We start from the raw sequence: 24,035 nt of genomic DNA on the forward strand, positions 1-24,035 counted from the left end.
TACAATTGGCCCTCCGTATATGTTTGCGATTTTATAGCCGCAAATGGTTTCGCTCAGTCGCTCGACTACGGGATAGCCCTAAAACGCCATACTAGGGGCACGGATGGTCTAACTATATCTACTTCCTTTGTCAAAGAGTTGATGCAGGTACTCCCTCTGTCATTGACGTGCAACTAAACAAGGTATCTGCGCACCTAGTTGCGTGCCTTTTCGAGCTTTTCTTCCGCCATTCCAATCTACAGCCGATGTCCAATACCTCTTCTATGTATCAGGACATCAACTATAGCCTGCTGTGACTGAATCAGTTCTTGCTTGCTTGGCACCACCTGCTCCCTGACTGTCTTATGGGCGTATTAAGGCCATCGCCAGGTCGAAATGGCAGGGGCATCTCGAATCACTTGGGATTACATCCAGCAACCAGGAAACTGATATCTCCAACAGCTTTTGTACACTAATCTAGTTCCGGTAGATTGAACGCATCTCTGTTGCAATTCTACACTTGAAATTCTGTTGGGATAAGCCGATGCCAGCATGGGTATCCGGCCGTCATCACCAGATGCATACAGACAGGGCACAGGATATAAATATATCGACGGACGGCATGACGTACGATTTCGGAAAGTCTTTCGGTAAGCTCGGGAGACGCCGCAATGGCATTCTGTCACATCGACAGAAAGATAAATCGGGTGACTGACTCCCCAAAAATCTCAAGAAAATATGAAGAAGAAAGTGGCCAACCAAGCGCCGACATGGGCCCCCTGCTCTATAGTAACCTTTTGTTTGCCAACAACACACGCCCCGAAAGCCCTATGGCGCCCGTAAGGCTGAGTAAAAGCCCCAAGCACCCGTCGCCACCATACTACCTACCAGTCTCTAGGGAGGCTCCAAGGTTACCATACCATAGGGCTGAGCATCGTGTCGATCTTTCGAGCCCTACTGCAGTGTCGAAGATAGACCGACTCCCGGCCCGTGGTACGCTATTCAAAAGTAAATAAAGCTAACCGACATTGTACTAGTCTCAACTGTCTACTGGCTGTTCTCCCCACTGTTTTCCACGGGCCCTATTTCCGCGTATGCACGTGCCACTTGCCTCCATTTGTTTAGGGCACAGCGTGAAGATCACCCTTACCCTAGTTTCAAGAACAGCATTTACGCGTATAGAAATGTCCTTCAATGGTATCTAGGTTATTTATAGGTCTGATACGTGGATCCGTCAGTATTTGTCGAAACCTGCGCCCCTGAAAGCTTGGTACTCGAATGCTATAATATAAAACAACACCCGACCTCCAAATTCAACCATTCCCAGTACATACCCATACACCAACACAATGACCCAACTCGAATCCTACAAGGGGTACTACCTCTGGAACTACGTTCCGTCTGCAGCGGCAGCCGTGATCTTCCTCCTCCTCTTCCTAGCCGGCACAGCATTCCACACGTGGAAGATCTGGAAGAGAAAGACGTTCTTCTGTGTGCCGTTTGCGATTGGGTGTTTCTGTACGTCCAACTTCCATCCCTAAATTCACCCCTTCACGTTTTCCTTGATGGAATAGCCTAACGAAAATCGTGAAGTCGAGTTCATAGGGTACTGCGCCCGTGCCTCCGCGCACAACAAAACCGGCAAGATGATGCCGTACTGCATCCAGAGCGTGTTTATCCTTCTGGGCCCGGCGCTCTTCGCAGCGTCGGTGTACATGGTACTCGGCCGCGTGATCATCGGGGTTGGCGGGCAGAAATACAGTCTCATACCCGTCCGCTGGCTAACGAAGATCTTTGTCGTTGGCGATGTTCTGAGTTTCTTGATCCAGGGCGGGGCCGCGGGCATGATGGTCCAGAGCTCGCTCGCGAGTCTAGGGAATAAACTTGTGGTCCTAGGACTGCTTGTGCAGGTTATTATGTTCGGGTTGTTTATCGTCACCGCGATCGTGTGGCAGGTTCGCATGAAGAAAGACCCCAGCGTTGGAACTCGGCAGGGCGGGTTAAAGTGGAAGTACCACCTTACGACGCTGTATCTCGTCAGCTTGCTGATTATGGTGCGCTCGCTGTTCCGGGTTGCGGAGTTTGTTATGGGGAATGACGGCTATTTGCTGAAGCATGAGTGGACGCTGTATGTGTTTGATGCGGTGTTGATGGCGCTGGTTGTTTTGCTCTTTGGGGTGCGGTATCCCGGAGATATCTCGAGTTATGAGTATGTGCATGAGCGGGTGAAGTTGAATGAGATGGAAGGGGTTGCTTGAGGGGACGGCTTGGACCGCATGGGTGTACTTTATCTTTCTTCTTCTGTCTTGAGTTTGGATTTTGGATGGTCCTATCGGGGAGTTCTACTGTATTCCCGTCTGTGATGGGGATGTTGAAGTCAAGGTATCTTCGTGTATATATTCCATTTTTACCATTATTTTGATCTTTCCTGTTACAAGCGCAAACATCCATAACTTATCCAGCTGGGCGAGACTGGCTATACCTACATCTCAGCCAATGTGAATAAAACTTGTAGCAACTTAACCATGTCTAGTACGTGCTTATGCAATATTCTACTTCTAGAAGGGCCCCTCGCATCGCATCGCATGCATCCTGGGTAGAAGCACCACGATACCTAACGGAATCGCCGCTTGAGCAATCACCACCCTGATCCATATGTACCGGATTTCAATCGCCGAAAGTACACGCAACACGGATTTCAAGACAGTGACCTTCCACCCGGCAATCCCAATCAAGATCCGAGACCGACTGTCAAAAATAGAAGAGCAAGAGTAAAACCGGTGCCAGCAATTCCCATTAGTTAGGGTCCACCTCTGGCCCACCCCATCGCAGCCGCAGGCGCAGCACGGATGGATACGCGTATAAAAGCCCCAATTTGGCCTCCTATACGCGTATGGAAACCCGCGCAGAAAAAAAAGGAACCACGGATATACGTATTGTCTATCTATTGTGGTTTGACGTTGGATGTACCAGCCTGACTTATGTGAATGGATTTTATCATATTGGCTTGCTTCCATGGAGTCGTGGCCCGGCTTGGATGTTGGGTATGTCGCCCTCTGCATTATGATGCTTCTACTTTGTAGATGTTTAGAACAAGAAATATGTCCAGTAATCTTCATGAAGTCTTTTCTTCATAAACTATTGAGCATTCAATTGACTAACAACTATCTATCCCAGCTATCCCAGCTATCTCAGCCTTTAACCTGCGACAAACTCGGCAATTTTAGTTAGACGAAATACCTAAGTTCAATGGCTGCCTATATACAACCCCGTCTACAACCGTACTCAACGTCCTAGTGGCATTGAAAAAGTTCTCCTGTACGTTCATCGTGATATTGAATCTCTCGTGGCCCGTTATCTTGCGGTCAATGACTTTCCACCTTTCGTCTGCACGATGTCCGACGCCCAGTCCGTCTTGAAAAGCCACGTAGCCAATGCACTGGTACTGATATTCTCGTACCCATGCAAAATCGTCTCTCCGTCGTCGGAAAGGTCGTGGAAGTCGACTCGTACCCGACTCGGGATGGTTGAAACCTGACCGGGGAATATGGACATCGAGGCGCTGCCGCAGGATCGACCCTTGTATGTGTAGTTTCCAGGTTGAGCGATGCTGCGCGGGGAATCGTCATCCCCGGTGTGTATGGGGCTGCCCAAGGGATCCTATCGGGGCCGTCCTTGAATGCAGGGACTGGTTGCGGTTTACGGTCTGTAAAGGTTGCGAGCATGAAGCGGGTCGTTCGACCATCGGGGGCATTGGAGACAGGGCATGGAAGCGGATTTTCACCTCCGCATGCCGGCGTCTTTACCAGCGTCTGGTAATAGATAAGACGGGTGCCATCCAGCGAGAAATGCGGGTCTGCACGGGCATTCCAGTTCGGATCGTTCAGGGCGCCGTTGCTCCCGTCGCCGGCGGCATTGATCTGCTGTCCAAAGTAATCGCCGCGGTCGCCGTACCGATCAATCAGGATGGCCTGAAAGAATCGGCGGAACCCGTTATTTTTGGACAGACGAGTAGACTGTGCTGCTGACAATGTCAGAGAGCGGTGGGATCCCGCGCATGCCGGCCATGAACATTGATCTCAATGGGATGCGGATGTCTAGAGCTACGGTCCACGCGTTGTCACCGAGATGTCCATTAGATCGACGTACTCAAGGTGTGCGGTCAACCGGCGGATCGAGCCACTGTTCATGTTCACGGCGAAGCCGTCGAAGTTGCATGCTTCCCAGGGGTACCCGATGTAGATGAGTTCGTTGCCGGAGCCACTGAATCCGCGGAACTCGCCGACTTCGAGAGCGGCGAGGTCAAGCTTTATTGTGCCGTTTGACGCGTTGTAGAGGCGTCTGGTGCTGTTGAGACGGATGAGATTGACGTTGGTGAGATCATAGCGCGGGGCTAGAGGGGTCCCAGTCCGCGGGGCTGGGTTAAAGACCAGCCGACCGTCAAAGCCGTCCTGGTTGCTGCCGACTAGACTGCTCCAGGACAGGTGGGTGTCTTCCGGGTGGAGGCGGAGCTCGCGCATGGATCCCGTTGGGCCAGATCCATTTGCTGTGACGGGCCAGTAGATGGGGTAGATGTGGATGTTGTTCGGGTGACGAGGTGGCTTGTCACTGGATGCCCGCCAGTAAATGATGTTGGCTCTAACTAGGAAGTGCTTGCCATCCTTGAAAACGCGGGGTTAGTCCTGCAGCGCTCGGTCGATCCCGATCTGGTTGGACACTGGTACGCCGCACGTGATGCACTTCCAGGGGTCACCGGTGGGAAAGGTCGAGCTGTCCGTCTTGATCAAGATGGTCTGGACACCGCTGTAGATGCTAGCGGGTTCCAGACTGGCCGGGGCACCGGTAAAGTTGACGGTGGCTACGATAGCCGTATTGTCCGGAGTGAATGTTCCTGCTTGAGGGAGGGAGTCTTCGCCAGTGAGGACAATCTTGATGCAGCCGGTTCGCCGGGGATTGATAAACTCAGTGCAGGCTCCGAACGAGTCGTTTATGATGGACGGTGGCAAGGGCAGCTCAACAATCGAGATTGGTTCAGGGCGAGGGGGCGGAGGATAGGAAGGGGCTCCTCGCAGGCTGCACTTGCCGTGGGTCCTGTCCTGAGACGGCGCTGCTGCCGCGACCGCACGAGCCATATCATGAGAAATCGTTTCAGCATGATGAGAAAGCAGAATAGGAGTACGTAAAGGAAAATGTCGTTAGGGGATGGGCGAGAACCAGCAGAGGCAGTCTCTAGCTAGCTCCAGCCAGCCTCTGGGATTTATACTCAAAATCCTAGAGCCCCACGACAAGCTGATCCGTGTCGGCATTTGACATGTGGATGTCCATGTTTTCGGCCCAAATCCCAAAATGCGGGATGATCCTGCTCGCTTAGACAGTGGGACAATGCAGTCGCTGGACCCCGTCCACCTCAACCTTAGTGGGAGACCGTGCTGAGATCCTGTCAGACGTACAGCCGGAAGATCCAATGGCTATTTCGTCCTGTGTATTGGACTCTTAATGGAAGTCTAGTAAAGTCTCATGTCTTGATACTTAGATACAATCACCTTATAAAACGTTCTTCATTAGGCGTGCTAGGCTCGAATGCAAATGAGGCGAAAATAACCCCCCTGTCACCCCGCACCTATCGTTTCTGGTGACCCGAGATCGTGGTTTGGTACTCCGATCTCGTCTCCAGGCCTCCACCCTAGTCGGTGACGTGGCTCGTTGATAGCATAGGCTTCCAAAGTTGGAAGCATCCTCGCTGCGAAACTCACGGGACGTTTTCCACCGTCGCCCCGTACAATTCAAACTCATGCATGCTGACATCGACATCTCTTACCTCCTCTCAGTATTGATCAGGTAGTATGCCCCTTGTTAGGGCCGGGGCTACCGGTACCGAGGACGGTTAATCGGGTTTAGGGCTGTTGCGCAAGGTACAATCTGGCTGAGACGCATCGCATCATTCCGGAATTTGCTAACCACAATCAATGGCGATGTCAGAGTAGACTGACTGTGCCGTTGCCCCTCGCCCAGGTTTATGCGTATAGGTGGGCGTGCAACACTCTCTGCTGTCAGCCTACTACCTTCGTTCGTCACTTGTGTTGCTTTTTGGTTATTTGGATAGATGTGACACATGAGGATAAGCTTACTGTTCCTGGGGTAAGCGTACCAAGATATGGGGCCCTGCTTGTCGAGTGAGACTAACGGAGTAGGGTACACAAGAAGACTGCCCTGGAGCGCCCAGTCGGCTTATGCTGCCACAAGGTTCGTCATCCAAAATGAACCAGTTATGAGATAGTGCTTTTGCAAATGTAAGGCCGATGCACCGTGACAAATACTGGAGGTGCCCATACGCTGATCCTTCATGAACCCTACAAGGCTTTATTTAGCAGGGCCGATAAGATCTTGCCCTAAGCATTAACACTCTGTCCCAGCTGCCACTAAGCCTAGTTGTAGTTACTGCATCTTGGCCCCTTTTCACTACTTCAATATAAAACTACTACCAGCCCAATAAGGGTCAAAAGCAAAGCCTTGGATGCCGAAGACTCAAAAGCAATAGGGTAGGCTTTATACAACGCCAGGCACTAGGATGACCCTGCATGCCCGACCGCCCATCCTTAAGATAGTGTTATACAGAACGTTGTACTTCCCATGCGCGCCCCGGGCAACGCTTCCAGGTCAAGTCAGCTTAGAAACCATGTTTATGGCCTTTGGGGGCCCAGGGTGTTCGCTAGCGGGCAATCAATGGGGCTCACGGTCGCCCCATATCTCCCTATATATAATACTACTCCTGGCTGAGATGCTCTTTGCTTCCATCTCTAACCAGCAACAGCAACCTGCAGCGGCTTATTTCTCTTTATCAAACTCCAGTCTGCCCAACAAACCATGTTTACGATACATGCCAACGCCTCCGAGATCCCAGCGGCTCCGCCTCCGCCTGGGATGAAGCCAAATTACATTGACCCTCCGTCGCACCAGCCGATGATCGTTATATTGGAAGCAGTATTCACACCGCTCATGTTACTGTCGGTCATTGTACGTGTGTTTGTCCGTACTCGCCTCATTAACTTGTGGGGGTGGGAGGATAGTAAGTCAATCAAGCTAGCCCTGGAGCGACGAGAATCCTTGCAAACATGGGATATCTGACTCAAAGACCGCTGGTGTAGCAACGTGCATTCTTGCGGCTGTAAGTTCTGGGCTATACATTGTTTGGAAGAAGGATATTGTGTACTGGTACTTACTTGCAACGTCCTTGTTTGAAGTGCGGCGCGCTTGCTCATATGGGCGTAACGATTAAAAGTGAGCCCCTGCCATTCAACCTGTGGTACCTAGCTTTTACCCTTATTCTTCTGAGCACTGACACATCATTATTCGGAAGTGCTGATGCTCGGCATGGGCCGACACATGTGGGACGTTCCGATGAGGTTCTTCGCAGACCCCGATAACGTCCGGGTTAGTGTCCCTCCAGCTCGTTCAACTCTACCTATCACCGCTGTACTCCATAATATATCAAATTTGACTAACAACCTCGTGAAGATCTTCTCGGTCAACATAACATACCCCTGGACAGTCTGCTTCACCAAACTCTCCATCTTGCTGCTCTATAGACGCCTCTTCATCGTCAGCCGAGTAAAAGTTGCAGTCTGGATCGGGATTATCATGACGGCGGTATTTTACACAACATTCATCGTTATAGCATGTGCCAGTCTCGTTGTCTGTACGCGGACAGGTCCTCACTCGGGTACTCCAACTTTTTGCCGCGTTGGCCACAATCAGTTGGCGCTCTGGCATTCGGCTGTCAATGTCGTTACAGACTTCTATGTCCTACTCTTGCCTATTGCGCCGCTGGTGAGGCTTCAGATGTCCCAAGGGAAAGAGGCAGGGCTGTCTTTCGTTTTTGCCTCAGGGTTTGGGTGTGTTGCATCTTTTGTATACACTATCTTCTGGAGTGTACCTTGACACTCGGTGACCCAATCAACGGAAAATGGTATGCTAACATGATTGAAATGCCAGTGCCTGCGCCGCAAGTATTGCCCGCCTGATTGGCATCCGAGAAAATGTGCACGGCAAGGACATGTTATGGGACTCGGCGGAGATAGCGGTCTACTCGTATGTGTAACTAACCTCGTCCTAGAACCCCCACACTTTACTCCCATTTGCCGATTCATCTTGGGTTGGAAAAGCATTCTAATCTCCAGAGCTGACCTTGTCTGTTGCTGCTAGAATCGCCGAGATTAACATTGGCGTTATAATCGCCTGCGTCTGCACGTTCCCCAAATTCGTTGAATGGTTGCGGGAGCTCGGCATCTCAAACACGGCGGGCAAGGCCAGCCAGCGTATTGTGCGGTTCGCTCGAGATGCTTGGGCTTCAATGCAAATTATTTTGCCAATGCCCCGACGACCCTCAGAGACAGTGAAAACAGGTATGTTTAGCGCCATATGTTTTGGTGTATGATGAATAATGCTCATGTTAAATTTATAGCGCCGGAGCGGCAAGCGGAGGTTGTGACGGTGATGTACGTCCATTCTGTATAAGTGGGCCTTGCATGCCAAGCTACCATTTTTACGCTGGGCGATGCAGGTTGATGTTGCGTTTGTTGTGGTATTCCAAAACGGGCTTCTCAAGATCACCAATTGCAATGTGATTGCATTAATCATGATGTACCTAGCCAATGGGAAATCAGACAGGACATTGTAACCTAGGGAGTCACTTACGAGGACCCTGAAAACATAGAAACCGTTTCTAGATATGATGAAGTATGCATTATTAATGGATTTTGACGGTATTCCTCCAATATAACGAGAAGTATGCTAATCACCAAGGGTGCTTTGCTTCCGGAAACCAAATCTATGGTATATATGGAAGGCGGATAACCCTTAGGATTTAAAGCCAGAACACTATAGTAAACCTCCAAAGCACACGGATGCTCTCCTCGGACCCTTAGCAGTTTCTGATCGACACCACAGTCTTTGTTGGACGCAATTCGAACTCAAGATATGTGGGGAAATAAGGTAGGGTCAGGTATTGTCCAATAATACCAGGATGGCACGCTGTACTGCACTTTTAGGCTCTTGGGGCGGATGGCATTTCCATGGGTCTTGGCTCCAGGGTAAAACGGGCTTTGCTCTACTTGATTCATAGGACTCACTCTCACAGAGCGAGAAATTCTACCCACCGCAGCGCGTACCGGGTTCATGTTCAACAATTGCCTCTCCTTTCGGACAGGTCTTTTAATGTTGCCAGCGTCTGGCGGAGGCTGGGCCATACCGGAATAAACACGGATACAGTAGAACTGAGGAAGGTAGAGATTGTTCACACGAAGGTATCACGTTTTGTCTCATGTTCGTGGATGTTCGTACGGGTACAGCCTGACTTGTTATCGCCGAAGCCCACGCCACGCAGCCCTAACCACGACGCACTACTAGGTACACATTATAAGAGCCTGGAAGACACATCTGGAGCCCGTACCTCCTTTCGCTCGTGACTAGCACTTCCAGCACTCAATAAACATACCGAAACCTCAACAACTCCCTATCCGTCCTATCAAGCACTGCCGCATCAAGCACCGCCTCCTCCTCCTCCTCTCTACTCTCCCCCTCCCCCTCCCCATGTCCCGCCCCAACCCCCAATCCCAACCGATCCCTCCGCCGATTCTCCCAAATAAGATAAAACCGCAGACTCAGCGATATCACCAAACTAATTCCGAAACAAATCAACATCGCCAGGAAACCAGATGGATATGAGGGGGCTTCGTCGTCGAAGAAGAGATGCGGGCCGATGATGTTGCCTGTGCAGTAGCCGATGAAGATCTACACACCCAACAAAGTCAGCCTCTCAGTCATATAACTATCATAGACAGGTGCAAAAGGAAAAGGAGTTGTTGGAGGAGTGGTACCATCGCATTAACAGTCGTCTTCTTTGTGAATCCCCCAACATTGCCCGTGGACATGGCAAGGGTCAACGGGAAATTTACACTATAGGCGTTCGCCAGACAATACCCCATGAATCTTGCCCAGACGTTATCCGGGTTGATCTGCCGCGCCATTGCAGCGCCGACGATAGATAGCGCGGAGTTCCAGACCATCCAGTACGTGCGGCTGTTTTTGAACCAGCTACACCCGGCAGTCGAGAGATGCACGAGGACACCCTGGAACACGTAGGTTATTATTTGCACGAGCAGTGTGTTTAGGGTGCTGAAGCCGAAGCCTTCAATTATTATTGAGCCGAACTACACCCGCATAAACCGTTAGCCGTGTATCAATCATTTGAAGGGAGGGGGAAAAGGAAAGGATAAGCGTACGTTCGAAACCCCCCCATTCGGAATTGAGCCCGCAATCTGAATGAGCACGAGGGCCCACGCCTTGACATCAACAAGAGCCTCGAGGAACTGACTCCGCTTAAACTCGTTGTTCTTGATTCCGGTCATGTTCTCGGAGACCCGTACAACAGCTTTTCGTCTATCACTCTCAGACAGAAAGCGCGCGCCCATCGGTGTATCGGGCAGATACCGGAATAGAACCGCTGCCCAACAAACCGTTATCGCGCCGAAGATCAGGAAGACAGCCTTCCACGGCGCAATACTCTCCACATGGCCAATCCCATACGCAAGCAGACCACCAAAAACCCCCGCAATCGTAATCCCCTGGAACCAAATCCCATGGCGGAACGGCTGCTCAGAGCGCTTATACCACATGCTGACCACAATACTCAGCCCCGGCGCAATGGCTGCTTCAGTTAAACCGAGAAAGAACCGCACGGCGATAAGGCCCTTGTCGTTGAATGCCAATGCCATGAGCATGAGCACCCCTCCCCATACCACGATGGACGTCGAGATCATCTTGCCCACCGGAAAGCGCAGCAACATCACAGCAGCGGGGTACGATGCCGCCAGGTACCCGAAGTAGTAGATGCTGGAAGCCCAGGAGTAGTCGTCCCCACGTAGGTTGAGGTCTTCTTCTAGCCCTAAGATCGCCGTGAAGCTCATGGCGGATTTGTCGAGGAATTGGAACATGTAGGAGACGGCCATTATGGGGAGGAGGCTATTTTGGACTTTTAGTTAGGGTTGTTGGGTGGAGATGGGATGGGATGGGAAGGGAAGGAGAGAGAGGGATGAAGGGGCGTACAAGAGGTCGATGCGGCGAAGAATGCGCTTGTCTTCGTCGGGAGTTAGATGCTCAATTTCGGCACTTGGTGCTCGGAGATCTTGGAGCTTTTCGTCGGGATACGGGTGCTTGGACTGGACTGCTGTCTCTTCCGGCATGGTGAAGAGGCGTATTCTCGCGTCGGCGTAGAGGCCAACGCAATGACATGAGGATAGGCAGAGGGTCAGGTTGATATGCAACGGCAAGCCCAACTCCACAGCCGAGCTGATCATTTGACATTTATATCCATTGGAGACTCCAACAAACACCCCTGCAGCCAAGCCCCCACCCCGCACAAGCATGACGCCAAGCACACGACACGAGAAAACCACGGACTGTGAGAGGCCAGCTCGGTGTCAGAAACTCAGTATCTAACTTTGTTATCAACCTACTTGCTCCAATTCGTTATCTCGCCCAGCTTTTGGGAAAGTGGTACCACCTTGCGCTGCTACCCTACCGCCGGGCCAAGCTTTGAGCGGTCGTGGCACCGCAGCCGATTCCTTTGGCGTTGCTTCGGTCGGGAGGGTCCAGAACAATAATGGAGAATTGGAATATGGTGTGTAGTGGATACAACTTGTGGGGAGCTTCTGGGTTGGTCTGTCGTTCATGTGAACATCAAACACTGCTACGGTAGATAGGTACTCCGTAGAGTGGCTAAAGAGCTTCTTAGGCCTATATCTTCTCCCCTACAGTCCCAACGCGTATCCTCCCTGCACCCTTCACCTGATCCCTATCCTCATCTGCATCCTCGCACTCACCCCGTCCCTCAATAACCCCAACCCCATCCCCCGCCTCATCAAACTCATCCACATACTCCCTCGGCTCGCACCACCCGTGCCGTCTAACCATTCCTTTGCGTTTCCAGACCCCAGCAAGAAGGGCATAAAGCCCAAACGAGATGCCAAGCCCAACAACATAAGCGAAGTAATAGAACCTCTGCACGCCCATACTCGCCTCAACGCCCATCTGGTTCAAGAAGCCGTAGAAATTCGGAGCAATGGCGACGATATAGGCAGCAAAGGCGCGGAGTCCGAAACCATGGAAGTAGTAGTATGGTCCTTCAGCACTGGAGGTGTATAGAGCGGGAATATTGAGTTTGCCCCGGCGGATGAGGTAGTAGTCTGCTATCAGAACGCCCGTAATTGCGCTTAGGAAGATCTGGTATGACGAGAGGAAGTTTATGAATACCGAGGCGGAGGAGAGGAGGTACCAAGGGTTTATGGCGTATGAGAGGACTGCAACGTCAAACTGAATCAGTATTTGGGAAAGACGGAGGAGATTGTACAAAGGGAAGTGAAGATGTACCAGCACAAATAAAGAAGCCTCGTTTGATGGTGATGTATCGCGGGAGGAGGGCCGCGATGTCATTTCCAGCCCTACCCACCGTCAGTAATAAGAATTTTCAACCTCGGAAAGGAGATAGGATTGATTGCGGACTCACGGAATCGAATTTTCAAAGATTGCCGAAAACACCGTCGAGTAAGCCAGGGCGAGCGCAATACACGCACAAGCCGCCCTGTTACCAGGTGTATATCGTTCACCCGCCATAAGCATATCCAGGAGATCAAGGGGATTCCAAACCAGCTCGCCAAAGACACCCACACTAGTACTAGCAATAACGTTGCCAAAGACCGCAACAACGAGCGCAGAGAGGGGGAAACTAATCAATTGCCCCAGGATCACATCAGACGGCTTCCTGGCGTATCTTTGAAGATCAGCGGCGTTGGAGATGAATGTACCGCAGCTGCCGAGGCCGATGAAGAGGAACTTGCAGATCATCCAGCTTTTCTCGGACCTGTGGATTGTGCTGCCCGCCGTCAGTATGGAGCTTGTCGATGTGCCTGAGTTCGCGGCAGCGAGGGAGACGGTCCAGCCGGTCATGGCGATCAGGGCGGCGTAGTAGACGAAGACTTTGATGTAGACGAGGGATTTCATCTTTGGGACGGGGACGACCAGGAAGGCGCAGTTTATTATCCTGACATGCATTAGTCCCTAGCGTCATACTTTTCAAACTTTGTGATGACGAACCAGTATATGAAGAAGCAAATCATTCCTCCTGAGTCCAGCGCCGACTTGGGTCCCATCTTGTCTGGGATATTGGCGATGCCGGGGAATATGGCGTGGAGGAAGACGCTGCCAGTTGCAATTAGTACAAATCCTCATAGCTCAAACTGTATAGCAGCGAGAGGGTAAACACTAGATAGACGTACAAAACACACTGCGCCCCCTGCACAGCATTAACACCGTTCCATACAACAGACATCGCCGCCCGGTTAAATGTCGGCCAAAGAGCTCCCCAAATTCCAAAGCTTGCTCGGCATGCGACCGGAAATGGGATCCGGTAAAGTGCGCCAGGGCGCCCGTTCAATGCCATGAGACACCCCGCCAGAAACTGGCCGGCGAAGCTGCAGGCGACGGCCTCCCACATGCTCAGCCCGACCGTGAGACCCGTTGAGGCAGCGTACAGGTTGCTGACGTTTGCGGTGGCCGAGAACCAGAAGGCCAGGTATGTTAGCGAGGTCCATGTTAGATCGGCTTTGCGCGTTGGTCGGATGGAGTCGTTGTCGATGGGACTCAAGGGACGTGGGATTTTGTTCCTGTCGTAGGACTGCACAAGGAGTTTGCTATGAATGGCTTGTATCACTGTCTTCATGATTTTATTTCGCACGGTACTCCAGTACTCAGTTGGCCGTGGTACTCAAGACAATGGGAAAGGCCACTGTTATGCTTCGAAGTCTATAGGAAGGGCAGTTGGAGTATCGATAGCTGGTACCCAGAGCCAATCACTATCCTGTGCTGTATTTGGAGTGATAAGGTCGGAATTCTTCCGGCTGGCCAGTTGGAGGCATGTCATATCAGCTATCGCCATTAGCAAACTGCTTATCATAGACCCCTCACTTATCAGGACTTATATTGGTCGGCGCCTTCCATGTCGCGATAATCCGCTGAGGTGTCTAGGGTTCCAAGCCGGGGGTCACCGCTGGGGGTGACGGCTAGCTGGTTGAGGGGACGAGCGGACGCGCCCGTTGCGGGTCGTGGCACCAGGGTATTAAAAGTCAGACTTTCCCGTTGTCCAAAGCACCGAAGGTGAGCGACGACCAGAATGCCCGAGTACACGCAGCTTGAACTCCGAACCCTCAACGGCCCCGAGTATCGTCGGGTCTCGACGGCCCCTCCGCGGGCGCCCACGGACGACGAGATCCCTATCATTGACCTGACTCCAATAGATGGCGATTTTCAAGCAAGAAAGAAACTCGCATCCAAAGTTAGAGCCGCGGCGGAGAACACGGGGTTCTTTTACATCAAGAACCACGGCATTCCGGAGGACCTCATTCAGGGCGCCTTGGACCAGGCGAAGAGCTTCTTCGCGCAGAGCGCAGAGGAGAAAGACCGCGTAAGCCATAGCAGGTCAAAGGTTAACGACGGATATCACGGAGTTGGGACAACTCAGATCAATAACAAAGAGTCGAAAGGTGCTCGATCCCCATCGTCTCACTGCGCGGTCGGAAGTCGCTGACCCACGGTGCCAGATCAAAAGGAAACATTCTCTGTCCGGTATAACCCCCTCAACGATCCCACCGTCTCTGACCCGTCATCGTCGTTCTTTCCCAAGGAAATCGACGCTTTCAAAGAGCAAGAATACATCTGGAATGGGACATCCCACCTGTCAGGCTTCAAAGATACAACACTTGAATTCTACAAGATTCGACTTGCCCTCGCCCGGAAGATGGTACGTCTTTTTGCGCTTGCCCTTGACTTGGACGAGGACTACTTTGATGGAGTCACAACCCACCCGGGGGCCGATGGGTTGTACGTGCACTACCCGGGGACGACCGCTGACGCCGCCGAGGTGGATGTTGGAATCGGCTCGCACACGGACATCCAATGCGTGACACTGTTATGGCAGGACAACTCCGGTGGGCTGCAGGTCTTATCGGCCACCGATGAATGGTTGGATGCGCGGCCGATCGAGGGGACACTGGTCGTGAATATCGGAGACTTTTTGCAGAGATTGTCGAATAACGTCTTTAAGAGCACCGTGCACCGGGTATACAACCGTCAGGCGACGTCACGATACTCGATGCCGTTCTTCCTAGGGTTCAACCCGGAGAGTGTTTGTAAAGTTGTGCCCACTTGTGTGAGCAAGGAGCGGCCAGCAATGTATGAGCCCATTTCTTGTGGTGAGGTAAGATTCGCGGTAATTCCGGATTGGTTTTCGCGGTTTTGTCATAAGGCTGACAGTGAGTATAGTGGCATCGTTCAAGGCTTGCATTGGCTCAGCAAACAACAACGACGGCATGAGCCCTAGAAGAGGGGACGTTGCTCGGTGTAGTTTAAGGACGTGGCGCAAAAATATATCCTGGAGGCGTAAGGACAGGCGTCTTGCTAGTCACAAGTTCATAGCTGCGGTAAGAGGCGCTCATTGAGGCGTCTATTATCAAAAGCAGTAATTAGAACACATAAATGACACAATTTCAACCTGTGATGCACGATCAATAATCATGAGTGCCTGATAGATGTGTTCTCACCTTGTTGCTGTTCTCAGCCAACCCGGGTTGAATCCGAAGTGCGCCGGCTAAAAGGCCAGCGACCCCATTCCCCGCATAGTGTATGGTGTGATGATTGGTGGGTAAATTGCCGCCCGACGGAAAGTCCAAGAGCAAAGCAAGACGATTGGCCGCATTTAACCGTAGGCGAGCATGGAGGGTGGGCAATGGTGCCTCGCAGTCCAAAGGGCCGACATGGTTGCTTATGAATTGGCAAAGGTGAGGAAGTGGTATTTGGAGATGCGCCGGACCATAATAAGTCGCGAAGACGTCCCTGGGCGGAGAGGGTGCAAAACTTGAGATACCGACCATCATGCCAGCTCAACGATCACCATCAACACATTTAAGCCAGGTACTTCCGCCGCTTATCCTAGGAGGAGCGGGGTTCAGCTACCAACTCACCTCGAATCCAAATGTCGAGCAGACGAGAGAGGTAGTCAGTCGAGCCTTCGAGTTGGGAATTCGGGCCATCGATACCTCACCGTACTATGAGCCATCGGAAGAGCTGCTCGGTCAAACCTTGTCGCACCCAGACTTCGCCACAAAATACAGCCGCAACGACTATATCCTCATGACGAAAGTCGGCCGAGTCAGCGCCAGAAAATCCGATTTCTCACTGGATTGGGTCCGATACTCTGTCGCGCGGTCGCTTCAGCGGTTAAGGACGGATTACCTGGATGTGGTATTCTGCCATGACATCGAACTCGTGGACGAGGAAAGTGTCCTAGAGGCGATAGGTGTGCTCATGGAGCTGAGAAGGACGGGCGTGATCCGATATATTGGCATTTCAGGATATCCGATCGATACGTTGGCTAGGGTAGCTCGTCGGGCCCGGGAGATATACGGTCGGCCGCTGGATGTAATCCAGAACTGGGCGCAGCTCACGCTTCAAAATGATCGGCTGGAACATGAAGGACTGCAAGCATTCAGAGACGCTGGGGTGTGTTGCGTCTGCAGTTCCAGTCCGCTTGCTAGTGGCCTACTCCGTGGCGAAGGTGTTCCGATCGCTGCCCTGGGGGACTGGCATCCGGCGCCGGAAGGACTTCGAAGGGCTGCCAATGCGGCGGCAGTATATGTTGCAACCCAAGGAGACTCGCTCGCACCACTGGCATTACGCTATGCCCTGTGGCGAGCAAAAGCCTGCTCGAGGGACGACGTCCGAGTGGGTACGATTATTGGTGGGACATCAGTGGCGGAGGTGGAGGAAAATATCGGGACAGCGCTGGATGTATTTCCCCGAGATGGACAAATCTTTAGTTGGGATAGCGTTAGGCGAGAGATAGGCTTGTCAGAAGGTACCGCAAGGTTGGAGGCCGATCGAGAGTTGTATATGGCGGTGCAGGGGATCCTGGGTGAGTGGAGGAACTACAGCTTCTCGGATGAGACCTCCAAGTCCGAAGGCGAAGCAGTGCAGACGAAGCTATAGAACGATGAGAATTGTTGTTCCATGATCAATTGCCCAGACTCACAGTAAACCATAATAGATCGAACAGGGAGTTTAGCCGAGCAGAGGGTTAGCCTGACACTAAAACATGGTGCAGCTCCCCGCATTTCCGGCTTTAAGACCCAGCTGCCCAGATAGCCGTGGCCATGGAGATGTCATAACTTGATGGAGCTCCCTTCAGTGCCGGAGGGCGACAATCGCCTGCGGGTCTTGCGGGCCTGCGATCGGTGCTCCCAGTCGAAGCAAAGATGCGATGGCGAACAACCATGGTATGTTTCACCACCGGTCTTCGAGTAAGTCGAAATGCTAAGGACAGACAGTCAGAGATGTACCGGTCGGTGGCTTGACCCCGCAGTGGCACAAATCCTGCCTTCGGGCAACTGACTTGATCAATTAGAGAGGAACACCTCGTGTCATTATGAGAAACTTGTCAGAAAACGAGGCCGTCGTCGACGAACAAGACCAGCCTCGACCGGCCATCGAGCGATCGCACCTGGACCACCAAGCCTGAACGACCTGATCAACCCATCCGAGCCGATGCCATCACCGGGGCAGATGTCGAACGGGATGCAGCGCAGCATCAACTCGCTGAGCAGTCCGTCTTACACCGAGAGTGACTCGAGGGAGCAAGCCGTGGAGACAACGGCTGGGTTGTTGGAAAGTGGAGGAAGGAATGGCCGAGGGGGAAGGAGCGACCCTCTGGCCTTGGACACTGCAGCTGCCCTCCCCGCGATTGGAGCTGGAGCCCACCGCGACTCTCCGTTCTTCCAACTCCCCAACCCATCAATCTTTCAGGATTTGTTCTTCCGCCCCAGCAGTCAGCCTGCCTTTACACCACGGGTCGAGAACTGGCTGGATAGAGCTACGCCAATTGCACAGAACGACGCCCACGGACTTACGACCCTCCCAGCCGTACCGCAGGGAAACGTTCATGGACGACCGCAGACCAGGGTATACCCGTGCTTGGAAGTCCTGCTGCCCTACCTGCAGGGCATTCTGTCCGCCGAAGATGCGTCGGAGATGTTGGAGATATACTTCAACGAGCAGAGGAATCCGATCTTCAAGGCCTCGTCGCCGTATACCCTCACCCATATTGTCCACCCGTCGTCTGTCCTCCATGCCACATCACATCGACCAACATCATCGGTCTTGCTTCTGGTCATGCTCCTCTGCGTCGCACACACTGCAGACATCAAGATCTTTGACCCGCCCGGTGCACGGCAGCGCATCGTCCTCGATCTCTACCGGTTGGCCATCGACTTGATGGAGCCGGTGGATTGGGACAACTACTTCAGGACTTCAGGTAAGTCGTTTGTTTTGGACAGCATACCTGCGCTGACTGGCCAGACGGCTGGCAATTCCATCCCCGTGGAGGATTCGCCGAGAAAGAAGGACGCTCTTCGGTCTCCCACGCTGCAAGGAGTGGGCTTATACCGGACTTTCTTGGGGCAACCGATGTCATCCTCGCAATGGTGATACTTGCTCTAGTCATATCCGGAGGCCACTTCAAAGCCGACTGTCTGAAGTGGTGGTCCAAGGCCGTTCGACTCACTCGAGCTAGTGGCTTGAGCATGGAAGACCAGGACCTCCAGAGCAACTTTACTCCCCAGAACCCCGCCAGTGCATCCCCGCGAAAAGCGTTGATTGCAAAAGAAGAGCGCCGAAGACTGTTCTGGCTCATCTACTGTCTCGACCGCCACCTTGGCCTATCGTTAAATGCGACCGTGAACTTTCCCGAGGGGACCTTCGCCGTCGCAGAGCCCCTGGCTGAAGCGATCTGGCAGAGCATCGAGACGACTGATCTCAGCTCCATCCCCCCGTCTCGTCTTGGCCCCCCGGCCCGGATAACGGGGTATGGCTTCTTCGAATACTTTCTTCCGCTCGCGACAGTGCTCGGCCACATCATCGACTATCACCACATTCAGAAGCATCCTCTTCTTGGCGATACGCTCAGCCAGGCGGCAATCCAGAAGATTGAGAGTTTGATATCCCAACGCGAACAAGATCTAGTGGAGATGCAGGAGAGAATCGAAAGCCCCCTTCGTAACCGTCCGGTCGATCCTTTTACCTTCTCGAGTGCAGTGTCGACCGTCGATTCGAAGAAGCCCTTGGTGATTGCGTACAGCTCGCACATGCTTCATGTCTTCTACATCCTGCTTCATGGAAAATGGGACCCAATATCCATGATCGAAGACGAAGACGACTGGATCACGTCGGATAGCTTTCAGGCCTGCGCATCGCATGCTCTCAGCGCCACAGCGGCGGTTCATCAAATTCTTACACTAGATCCCGAACTGACCTTCATGCCGTATCTCTTCGGGATATACCTGCTTCAGGGAAGTTTCATCCTGCTGCTATTCGTCGACCGAATGCCGGAGCTGGGCTTCAACAAATCGGTCGAAGAGGTTTGCGAGACGATCATTCGCGCTCATGAAGTCAGTGTCGTCACGCTCGATACGACCTTTCAGGTAGGATACTTGCAGTCTTTATGCGAATGGTGGCTGACCACCGTAGAAAAACATCCGCAAGGTCTTCCGCTCGATGCTGCATGATGCTCAGCAGGCTGATCCGCAATTTCGCGAGACGCACAAGGCGAGGAGGAGGGAGATCCTGTCGCTGTATCGCTGGACGCGGACGTCGCATGGTCTTGCTTATTGACTAATGGTCACAGCAAGATCGCGACATTCTTTCTCGAATTCAGGTCCAACGCCCTCTACTTTCGAGATTATTACTTAGTGTCATTCCTGGGTAACACCCAGAATCGTCTCCAACCAGAAGCCTGGTGTTGGGCCGATTAGTTGGAAAACTGCAGGGTGGGATATTGACGCCGATTCCCCTAACTACCAGGTTGTAGCTAAAAGGACCACACAAGGAAGGGCCAGGCGACAGATTCAGTGGCCTGCTTGCTGCTGGAAAACCATATGTAATCATCTACTTTGCCTGTTACTGATTGACTGGTTGGTATGTTGGCGTGCTCAGTGAAAATTTCACCTGGTTGTGCAATGATGGTACAATGCGGAACACTCTGGACTTCCACGAAAGAAACCAACAGGACACAAATACTGGCATTTTCTTCCAACGAAATCTTCCCCTCGTTTGCATTCTGACGGCATTTTCGCAACTCATTCAGGTTGCTAGCGAGTTGACTCCCAATTCCCTCTACTCTCCCAGGCTCCAACCGAAACTATCCACCATCAGCATTCAAAATGGATGACATGGATGGCATTGACGACATGGACGACATCGACGTTCCGTCCCAACCACAGGCCGTGGCTGGGCCTCCGCTTTCCGTCCAGTTTGAGGTTCCTCTTCGTCCTGCTCCAGGCGCGAATAGGACTGCTGCTATGAATAGCGACACCAATCCAACCCAGAACCTGACCTTGCGCTTTGAACAACCTACATCTGCAGTCCGATCAAAGAACGAAAGCCAAACTCTTCATTGGCCACTCCGCCCAGAGAAGACATTCAGCCAACTGTCCGGCGAAGTGAGCGTCTCCCGAACTTGTCGTCCCTCCAGCCTTCTCAAATCCCGGAGTCCTTAGATGCAACCGGCTTCGCTATGTTCGCCCGACACACGACCTTTTTGGATGGTTCTGACGCGGAGGCTATGGGGGGTCTAGATGGGCGTTTTGCGTCCGAGAATCATGACAGCCATCCTGCCGCGCGTCCATTCTTTTCATTCCCACCAAGCAATTTCCCCGAAGACATTGATGACCCTCGTTACCTGCCGATTGTGACAATGCGCCGTCGTGTAGAAAATTGGGCGCTGTACCAGTAAGTCACCACGCTGATGCCCGACGTCGCTGACCGTCTTCAGCAACCAGGGCAAGTGGGATGATCTCAACGCATTGTTCCACCTCGACGCCATTGTTTGGTCTCCCTGTACCGGCTTCGTTCCTCACCAGTCCCACCACCGCTTGCTTCAAGACGTCCTCAGCCACCCATCACTGCCAATCGACCGCTCCCACAGCGTGCACATCGACTTTGATCGAAACGCCATGCGATCTGTGACAGAGATGCGCGCCACCATCGTGCAGCGGTTCGACCTCGCCGGTCTCGGCGGTGACCGCGTTGACATTGACGTCGAGGCAGAGTGCCGGTTCGTCTTTCTTCTCGAGAAGAACAACAGGAGTATCAGTAGAAAGTGGACGATCCGGTTTCTCTTCTACTGGTACCAGCGCGACAAGATCGTGCCTGTTCTTCCCGGTAAGTATCTGAAGATCGACATGGTCAGGCTAAGCCAATACCGAGAAGAGCACATGGGTCTGGCGTATTATCTGGAGCTGGACAAGCGACCTGCACTTCCCGGTGACATTATTGGCTTGGGTGTTAAGAAAATCGAGGGCAAGCCACACTGGAAGCATCACCGGCCAGAGCTGAAGGAGATCAAGGATCATTGGCTGGCACAGTGGGCTCCTGAGGTGATCGCCTCTGAATTCGACGTCAAGGATACGCAAGAGAGCTCCTAGATAGTCTATGTGTCATACAACAATCACCACGACTCAACTTCAAATCTATGTCTCTACCCTATACTCTATTCCCTCGATTTAATCCAAAAGATACACTCTAAAAGTCCTCATACGGCACAAACAGCGGCATCGAATCCTCCCAGATACTATCCGTTAGCACCTGCTTGTTACTCCCATCCGCATCCATAACCACAACCTGCCCATACGGCTGGAACGTATCATCATACAGCGCACACTCATACTGGAACCCGAACATGCCAGTCGAATACACGATCCGCCCATCATAGCTCCAGACCGCATGTGCGTCGTTGCCCCCGCTGCTCGTGAGCACTTTCAAATCCGTTCCATCGGGGTTAATCGTGCACACGTCGTAATTATACACGTCCGTCTTGCGCGTAAACACGATCTTCTCCTCGGTTCCGAGCGGCGAGAAGAAAGGGAGATTATCCCATTCATTCGTGAGCACAGTGATCTCCCTCGTGCTTAAATCAAGAATGCGCAGCCCCAGCTGGCTCTCATCACCGCTCGTGCTATTCGCCCCCCAAACCCGGAAAACGACCTTGGAGCCGTCGTGGCTGTAGCTCGGAAACCCGGAGTTGATCACACTCGCATCCGTCAGCGTCGCGTTGGATTCCGTCAAAACCTCATAGCTTGATCCGTTCGCTCTTGCGCGGATAAGCCACCCCCCGTACTCCGAGCGATCTTGGAACCACCCGCCCTCGCCGAAGACCAGCCACTCGCCGTCGGGGCTCCAGGAGGGCTGAAATGCGCCTGCCAGCCCCTGGGAGACAAGAGATGATTCGACCAGTGTGGATTTGGTGTTATCGTACGCCGTGCGCTCGTCGCTGGCGTTCGGAAACATGGACACAATCGAACTATTGCCCAGCTGTTTCTGTGTAATGGCCATTCTTTTTTTCGATGAGGATGAGGATGAGGTTGATGAGAGCTGCGGGAAGACATCGCTGAATCTGTACTCCCACTCCCCATCCCACGCGTACAATTCTTTCGCCATAGGTCGTATATCCCAGCCTGTCTTCTCGTATACGATCCATTTTCCGTCTGGTGACCAGGAAGGGGACCGGATTGTTTTGTTGAGATATAGGCCTGCCGTCGTGTGGATTCCTTCGAGGCTGGTGCCTTTCAGGTGGTATGCAATCGTGTTGTTAGAGAGGTATTGAGGGAATGCCTTCACTCCATCCGTATCGACTTCGACTTTCCGATCTCTTCCCGTAGCAAAATCAACAGAAACAATCACCGAGCTCGTGCTGTCGATACTCTCCGGCCGGTGCGCACCCCAGGTTGCCTCGCGGGTCATCTCGTAGTACACGATCCGCTTTCCATCGGGAGACCAAGACGGACTTCCGAGACTGTATCCCGGTTTCGTCACAACCTTTTTGAAGTCTGACCCGTCAGGCCGCACAGCATAGATGCTCAGCTCCTGCGTGTGCTCCCACCCGCTGATACCGAGGTACGTGTCCGTCCCGTGTCCGCGCCAATCTGTATTTCTGTCGGACGAGAAGGCGAGCCATTTCCCGTCGGGGGACCAGAAAGGGCGGAAGTAGCCGTTCATTAGCGTCGAATTTGCGGTGGAGCGGGAGAGAGCGGTGTCGGTGACGTTCCATCGATGGCCACTGTTGAGGTCCATAACCCAGATATTGGCGCGGTAGCCGTTTTCCGTACTCACGTACGCGATTTTCGAGCTGTCGGGGGACATGACGACGGAATCTTCCATACTCGGTGTGGAGAGGAGGAGTTCCAGATCGCTGCCGTCCGGTCTCACGCGGTAAATATCGCTATTCCCGTCGCCGTTTCGCTCGCCCGTGAAGGTTATCCATTCTCCGTCTGGCGAGAAGGACGCGTGGTATTCGTAGATTGGGTCGGAGAGCAATGGACGCTCGTACGATCCGTTTGCGGAGGAGATATACAGCTCTGAGGTCCCGGGGGCGATGCGGTTCATGTAGAATACGCCTTTCTTCGTCGCATTTGATTTGGTTTTTGATAGGGATGGGAGGGGGGAGGACGTAGGAGAGGACCGCGGGGCGTGAGGATGTCCCGGTGGAAATACCGGCGCTGCATCGCGAGCGTCAAGACCGAGTTGGTTTGCGTACGGACATCCCGACAGCACTGGGACGGCAAAGCCCAGCGGGAGAAGAATGGGTGACAACCGCATCCTGCAGGAGCAATGAACAAAAAAGAGAAGATCAGATAAGATCGATAAAACCCCCTTGCACAAACCCATGGGTCCTGAGCGGCATGCCATTTTTTATACGCGATGATCTACACCGCAAAATACGGGAGGCAGCAACGTTCTCCGAGCTCCACAGGTCCTGGCTTGACCCTCGGAGTTAAGAAGGCCAGTGCTTGGGATTGATTGATAAGGCGAGACGCTCCTTGGAAGTGGACTCTGCGGGTTTTGCCAAGATACCTTACGGGTGAAAAAAAGGACTCCACTGCGACCATGTCTGCTAGAGTGTC

General features: G+C 52.7%; 10 protein-coding genes across 10 annotated transcripts; 6 read left to right on the plus strand and 4 right to left on the minus strand.

Moving 5' to 3' along the window:
- Window positions 1-1,328: 1,328 nt before the first annotated feature.
- On the plus strand, window positions 1,329-2,237 carry BDW74DRAFT_176629 (RTA1 domain-containing protein; the record flags this gene model as incomplete). The annotated part of the gene is made up of 2 exons (XM_073728670.1): window positions 1,329-1,497; window positions 1,573-2,237. 2 exons carry the CDS (start codon window positions 1,329-1,331, stop codon window positions 2,235-2,237), a joined length of 834 nt encoding a protein of 277 aa, XP_073585755.1.
- A 965-nt stretch (window positions 2,238-3,202) lies between these two features.
- BDW74DRAFT_167052 (uncharacterized protein) lies at window positions 3,203-5,111 on the minus strand (the record flags this gene model as incomplete). Its single annotated transcript, XM_073726644.1, has 5 exons — window positions 3,203-3,337; window positions 3,373-3,639; window positions 3,669-4,057; window positions 4,094-4,640; window positions 4,704-5,111. 5 exons carry the CDS (start codon window positions 5,109-5,111, stop codon window positions 3,203-3,205), a joined length of 1,746 nt encoding a protein of 581 aa, XP_073585756.1.
- Window positions 5,112-6,843: 1,732 nt separating this feature from the next.
- Window positions 6,844-8,493, plus strand: BDW74DRAFT_176631 (uncharacterized protein; the record flags this gene model as incomplete). The annotated part of the gene is made up of 6 exons (XM_073728671.1): window positions 6,844-7,045; window positions 7,337-7,410; window positions 7,495-7,871; window positions 7,972-8,067; window positions 8,182-8,381; window positions 8,441-8,493. The coding sequence occupies 6 exons, from the start codon at window positions 6,844-6,846 to the stop codon at window positions 8,491-8,493; spliced, it is 1,002 nt and encodes a 333-aa protein (XP_073585757.1).
- Window positions 8,494-9,459: 966 nt separating this feature from the next.
- Window positions 9,460-11,263, minus strand: BDW74DRAFT_190028 (uncharacterized protein; the record flags this gene model as incomplete). Its single annotated transcript, XM_073732099.1, has 4 exons — window positions 11,083-11,263; window positions 10,260-10,998; window positions 9,855-10,187; window positions 9,460-9,768 (listed from the first exon to the last, which is right to left on the minus strand). Exons 1-4 carry the CDS (start codon window positions 11,217-11,219, stop codon window positions 9,460-9,462), a joined length of 1,518 nt encoding a protein of 505 aa, XP_073585758.1. The 5' UTR covers window positions 11,220-11,263.
- Window positions 11,264-11,772: 509 nt separating this feature from the next.
- On the minus strand, window positions 11,773-13,753 carry BDW74DRAFT_176633 (uncharacterized protein; the record flags this gene model as incomplete). Its single annotated transcript, XM_073728672.1, has 5 exons — window positions 11,773-12,335; window positions 12,406-12,476; window positions 12,542-13,075; window positions 13,129-13,233; window positions 13,311-13,753. The coding sequence occupies 5 exons, from the start codon at window positions 13,751-13,753 to the stop codon at window positions 11,773-11,775; spliced, it is 1,716 nt and encodes a 571-aa protein (XP_073585759.1).
- Window positions 13,754-14,203: 450 nt separating this feature from the next.
- BDW74DRAFT_167055 (isopenicillin N synthase family dioxygenase) lies at window positions 14,204-15,402 on the plus strand (the record flags this gene model as incomplete). Its single annotated transcript, XM_073726645.1, has 3 exons — window positions 14,204-14,573; window positions 14,631-15,286; window positions 15,352-15,402. 3 exons carry the CDS (start codon window positions 14,204-14,206, stop codon window positions 15,400-15,402), a joined length of 1,077 nt encoding a protein of 358 aa, XP_073585760.1.
- A 558-nt stretch (window positions 15,403-15,960) lies between these two features.
- BDW74DRAFT_167056 (uncharacterized protein) lies at window positions 15,961-17,073 on the plus strand (the record flags this gene model as incomplete). Its single annotated transcript, XM_073726646.1, has 1 exon — window positions 15,961-17,073. One exon carries the CDS (start codon window positions 15,961-15,963, stop codon window positions 17,071-17,073), a length of 1,113 nt encoding a protein of 370 aa, XP_073585761.1.
- A 183-nt stretch (window positions 17,074-17,256) lies between these two features.
- Window positions 17,257-19,749, plus strand: BDW74DRAFT_167057 (Zn(II)2Cys6 transcription factor; the record flags this gene model as incomplete). The annotated part of the gene is made up of 5 exons (XM_073726647.1): window positions 17,257-17,384; window positions 17,418-17,425; window positions 17,489-18,394; window positions 18,439-19,559; window positions 19,606-19,749. 5 exons carry the CDS (start codon window positions 17,257-17,259, stop codon window positions 19,747-19,749), a joined length of 2,307 nt encoding a protein of 768 aa, XP_073585762.1.
- A 548-nt stretch (window positions 19,750-20,297) lies between these two features.
- Window positions 20,298-21,560, plus strand: BDW74DRAFT_176636 (uncharacterized protein; the record flags this gene model as incomplete). Its single annotated transcript, XM_073728673.1, has 3 exons — window positions 20,298-20,576; window positions 20,627-20,865; window positions 20,909-21,560. The coding sequence occupies 3 exons, from the start codon at window positions 20,298-20,300 to the stop codon at window positions 21,558-21,560; spliced, it is 1,170 nt and encodes a 389-aa protein (XP_073585763.1).
- A 23-nt stretch (window positions 21,561-21,583) lies between these two features.
- BDW74DRAFT_150153 (uncharacterized protein) lies at window positions 21,584-22,965 on the minus strand. The gene has a single exon (XM_073723974.1). It carries the CDS (start codon window positions 22,873-22,875, stop codon window positions 21,658-21,660), a length of 1,218 nt encoding a protein of 405 aa, XP_073585764.1. The 5' UTR covers window positions 22,876-22,965; the 3' UTR covers window positions 21,584-21,657.
- Between the last annotated feature and the right edge of the window lie 1,070 nt (window positions 22,966-24,035).

The sequence above is a fragment of the Aspergillus multicolor genome (assembly GCF_047715735.1).
Source record: "Aspergillus multicolor strain CBS 133.54 unplaced genomic scaffold BDW74scaffold_7, whole genome shotgun sequence".
Taxonomy (NCBI): Eukaryota; Fungi; Ascomycota; class Eurotiomycetes; order Eurotiales; family Aspergillaceae; genus Aspergillus; species Aspergillus multicolor.

What these genes read in the sequence shown, in the direction of transcription:
- BDW74DRAFT_150153 (XM_073723974.1), bottom strand. Translation starts at nt 22,875, where the DNA reads ATGACCCGCGAGGCAACCTGGGGTGCGCACCGGCCGGAGAGTATCGAC.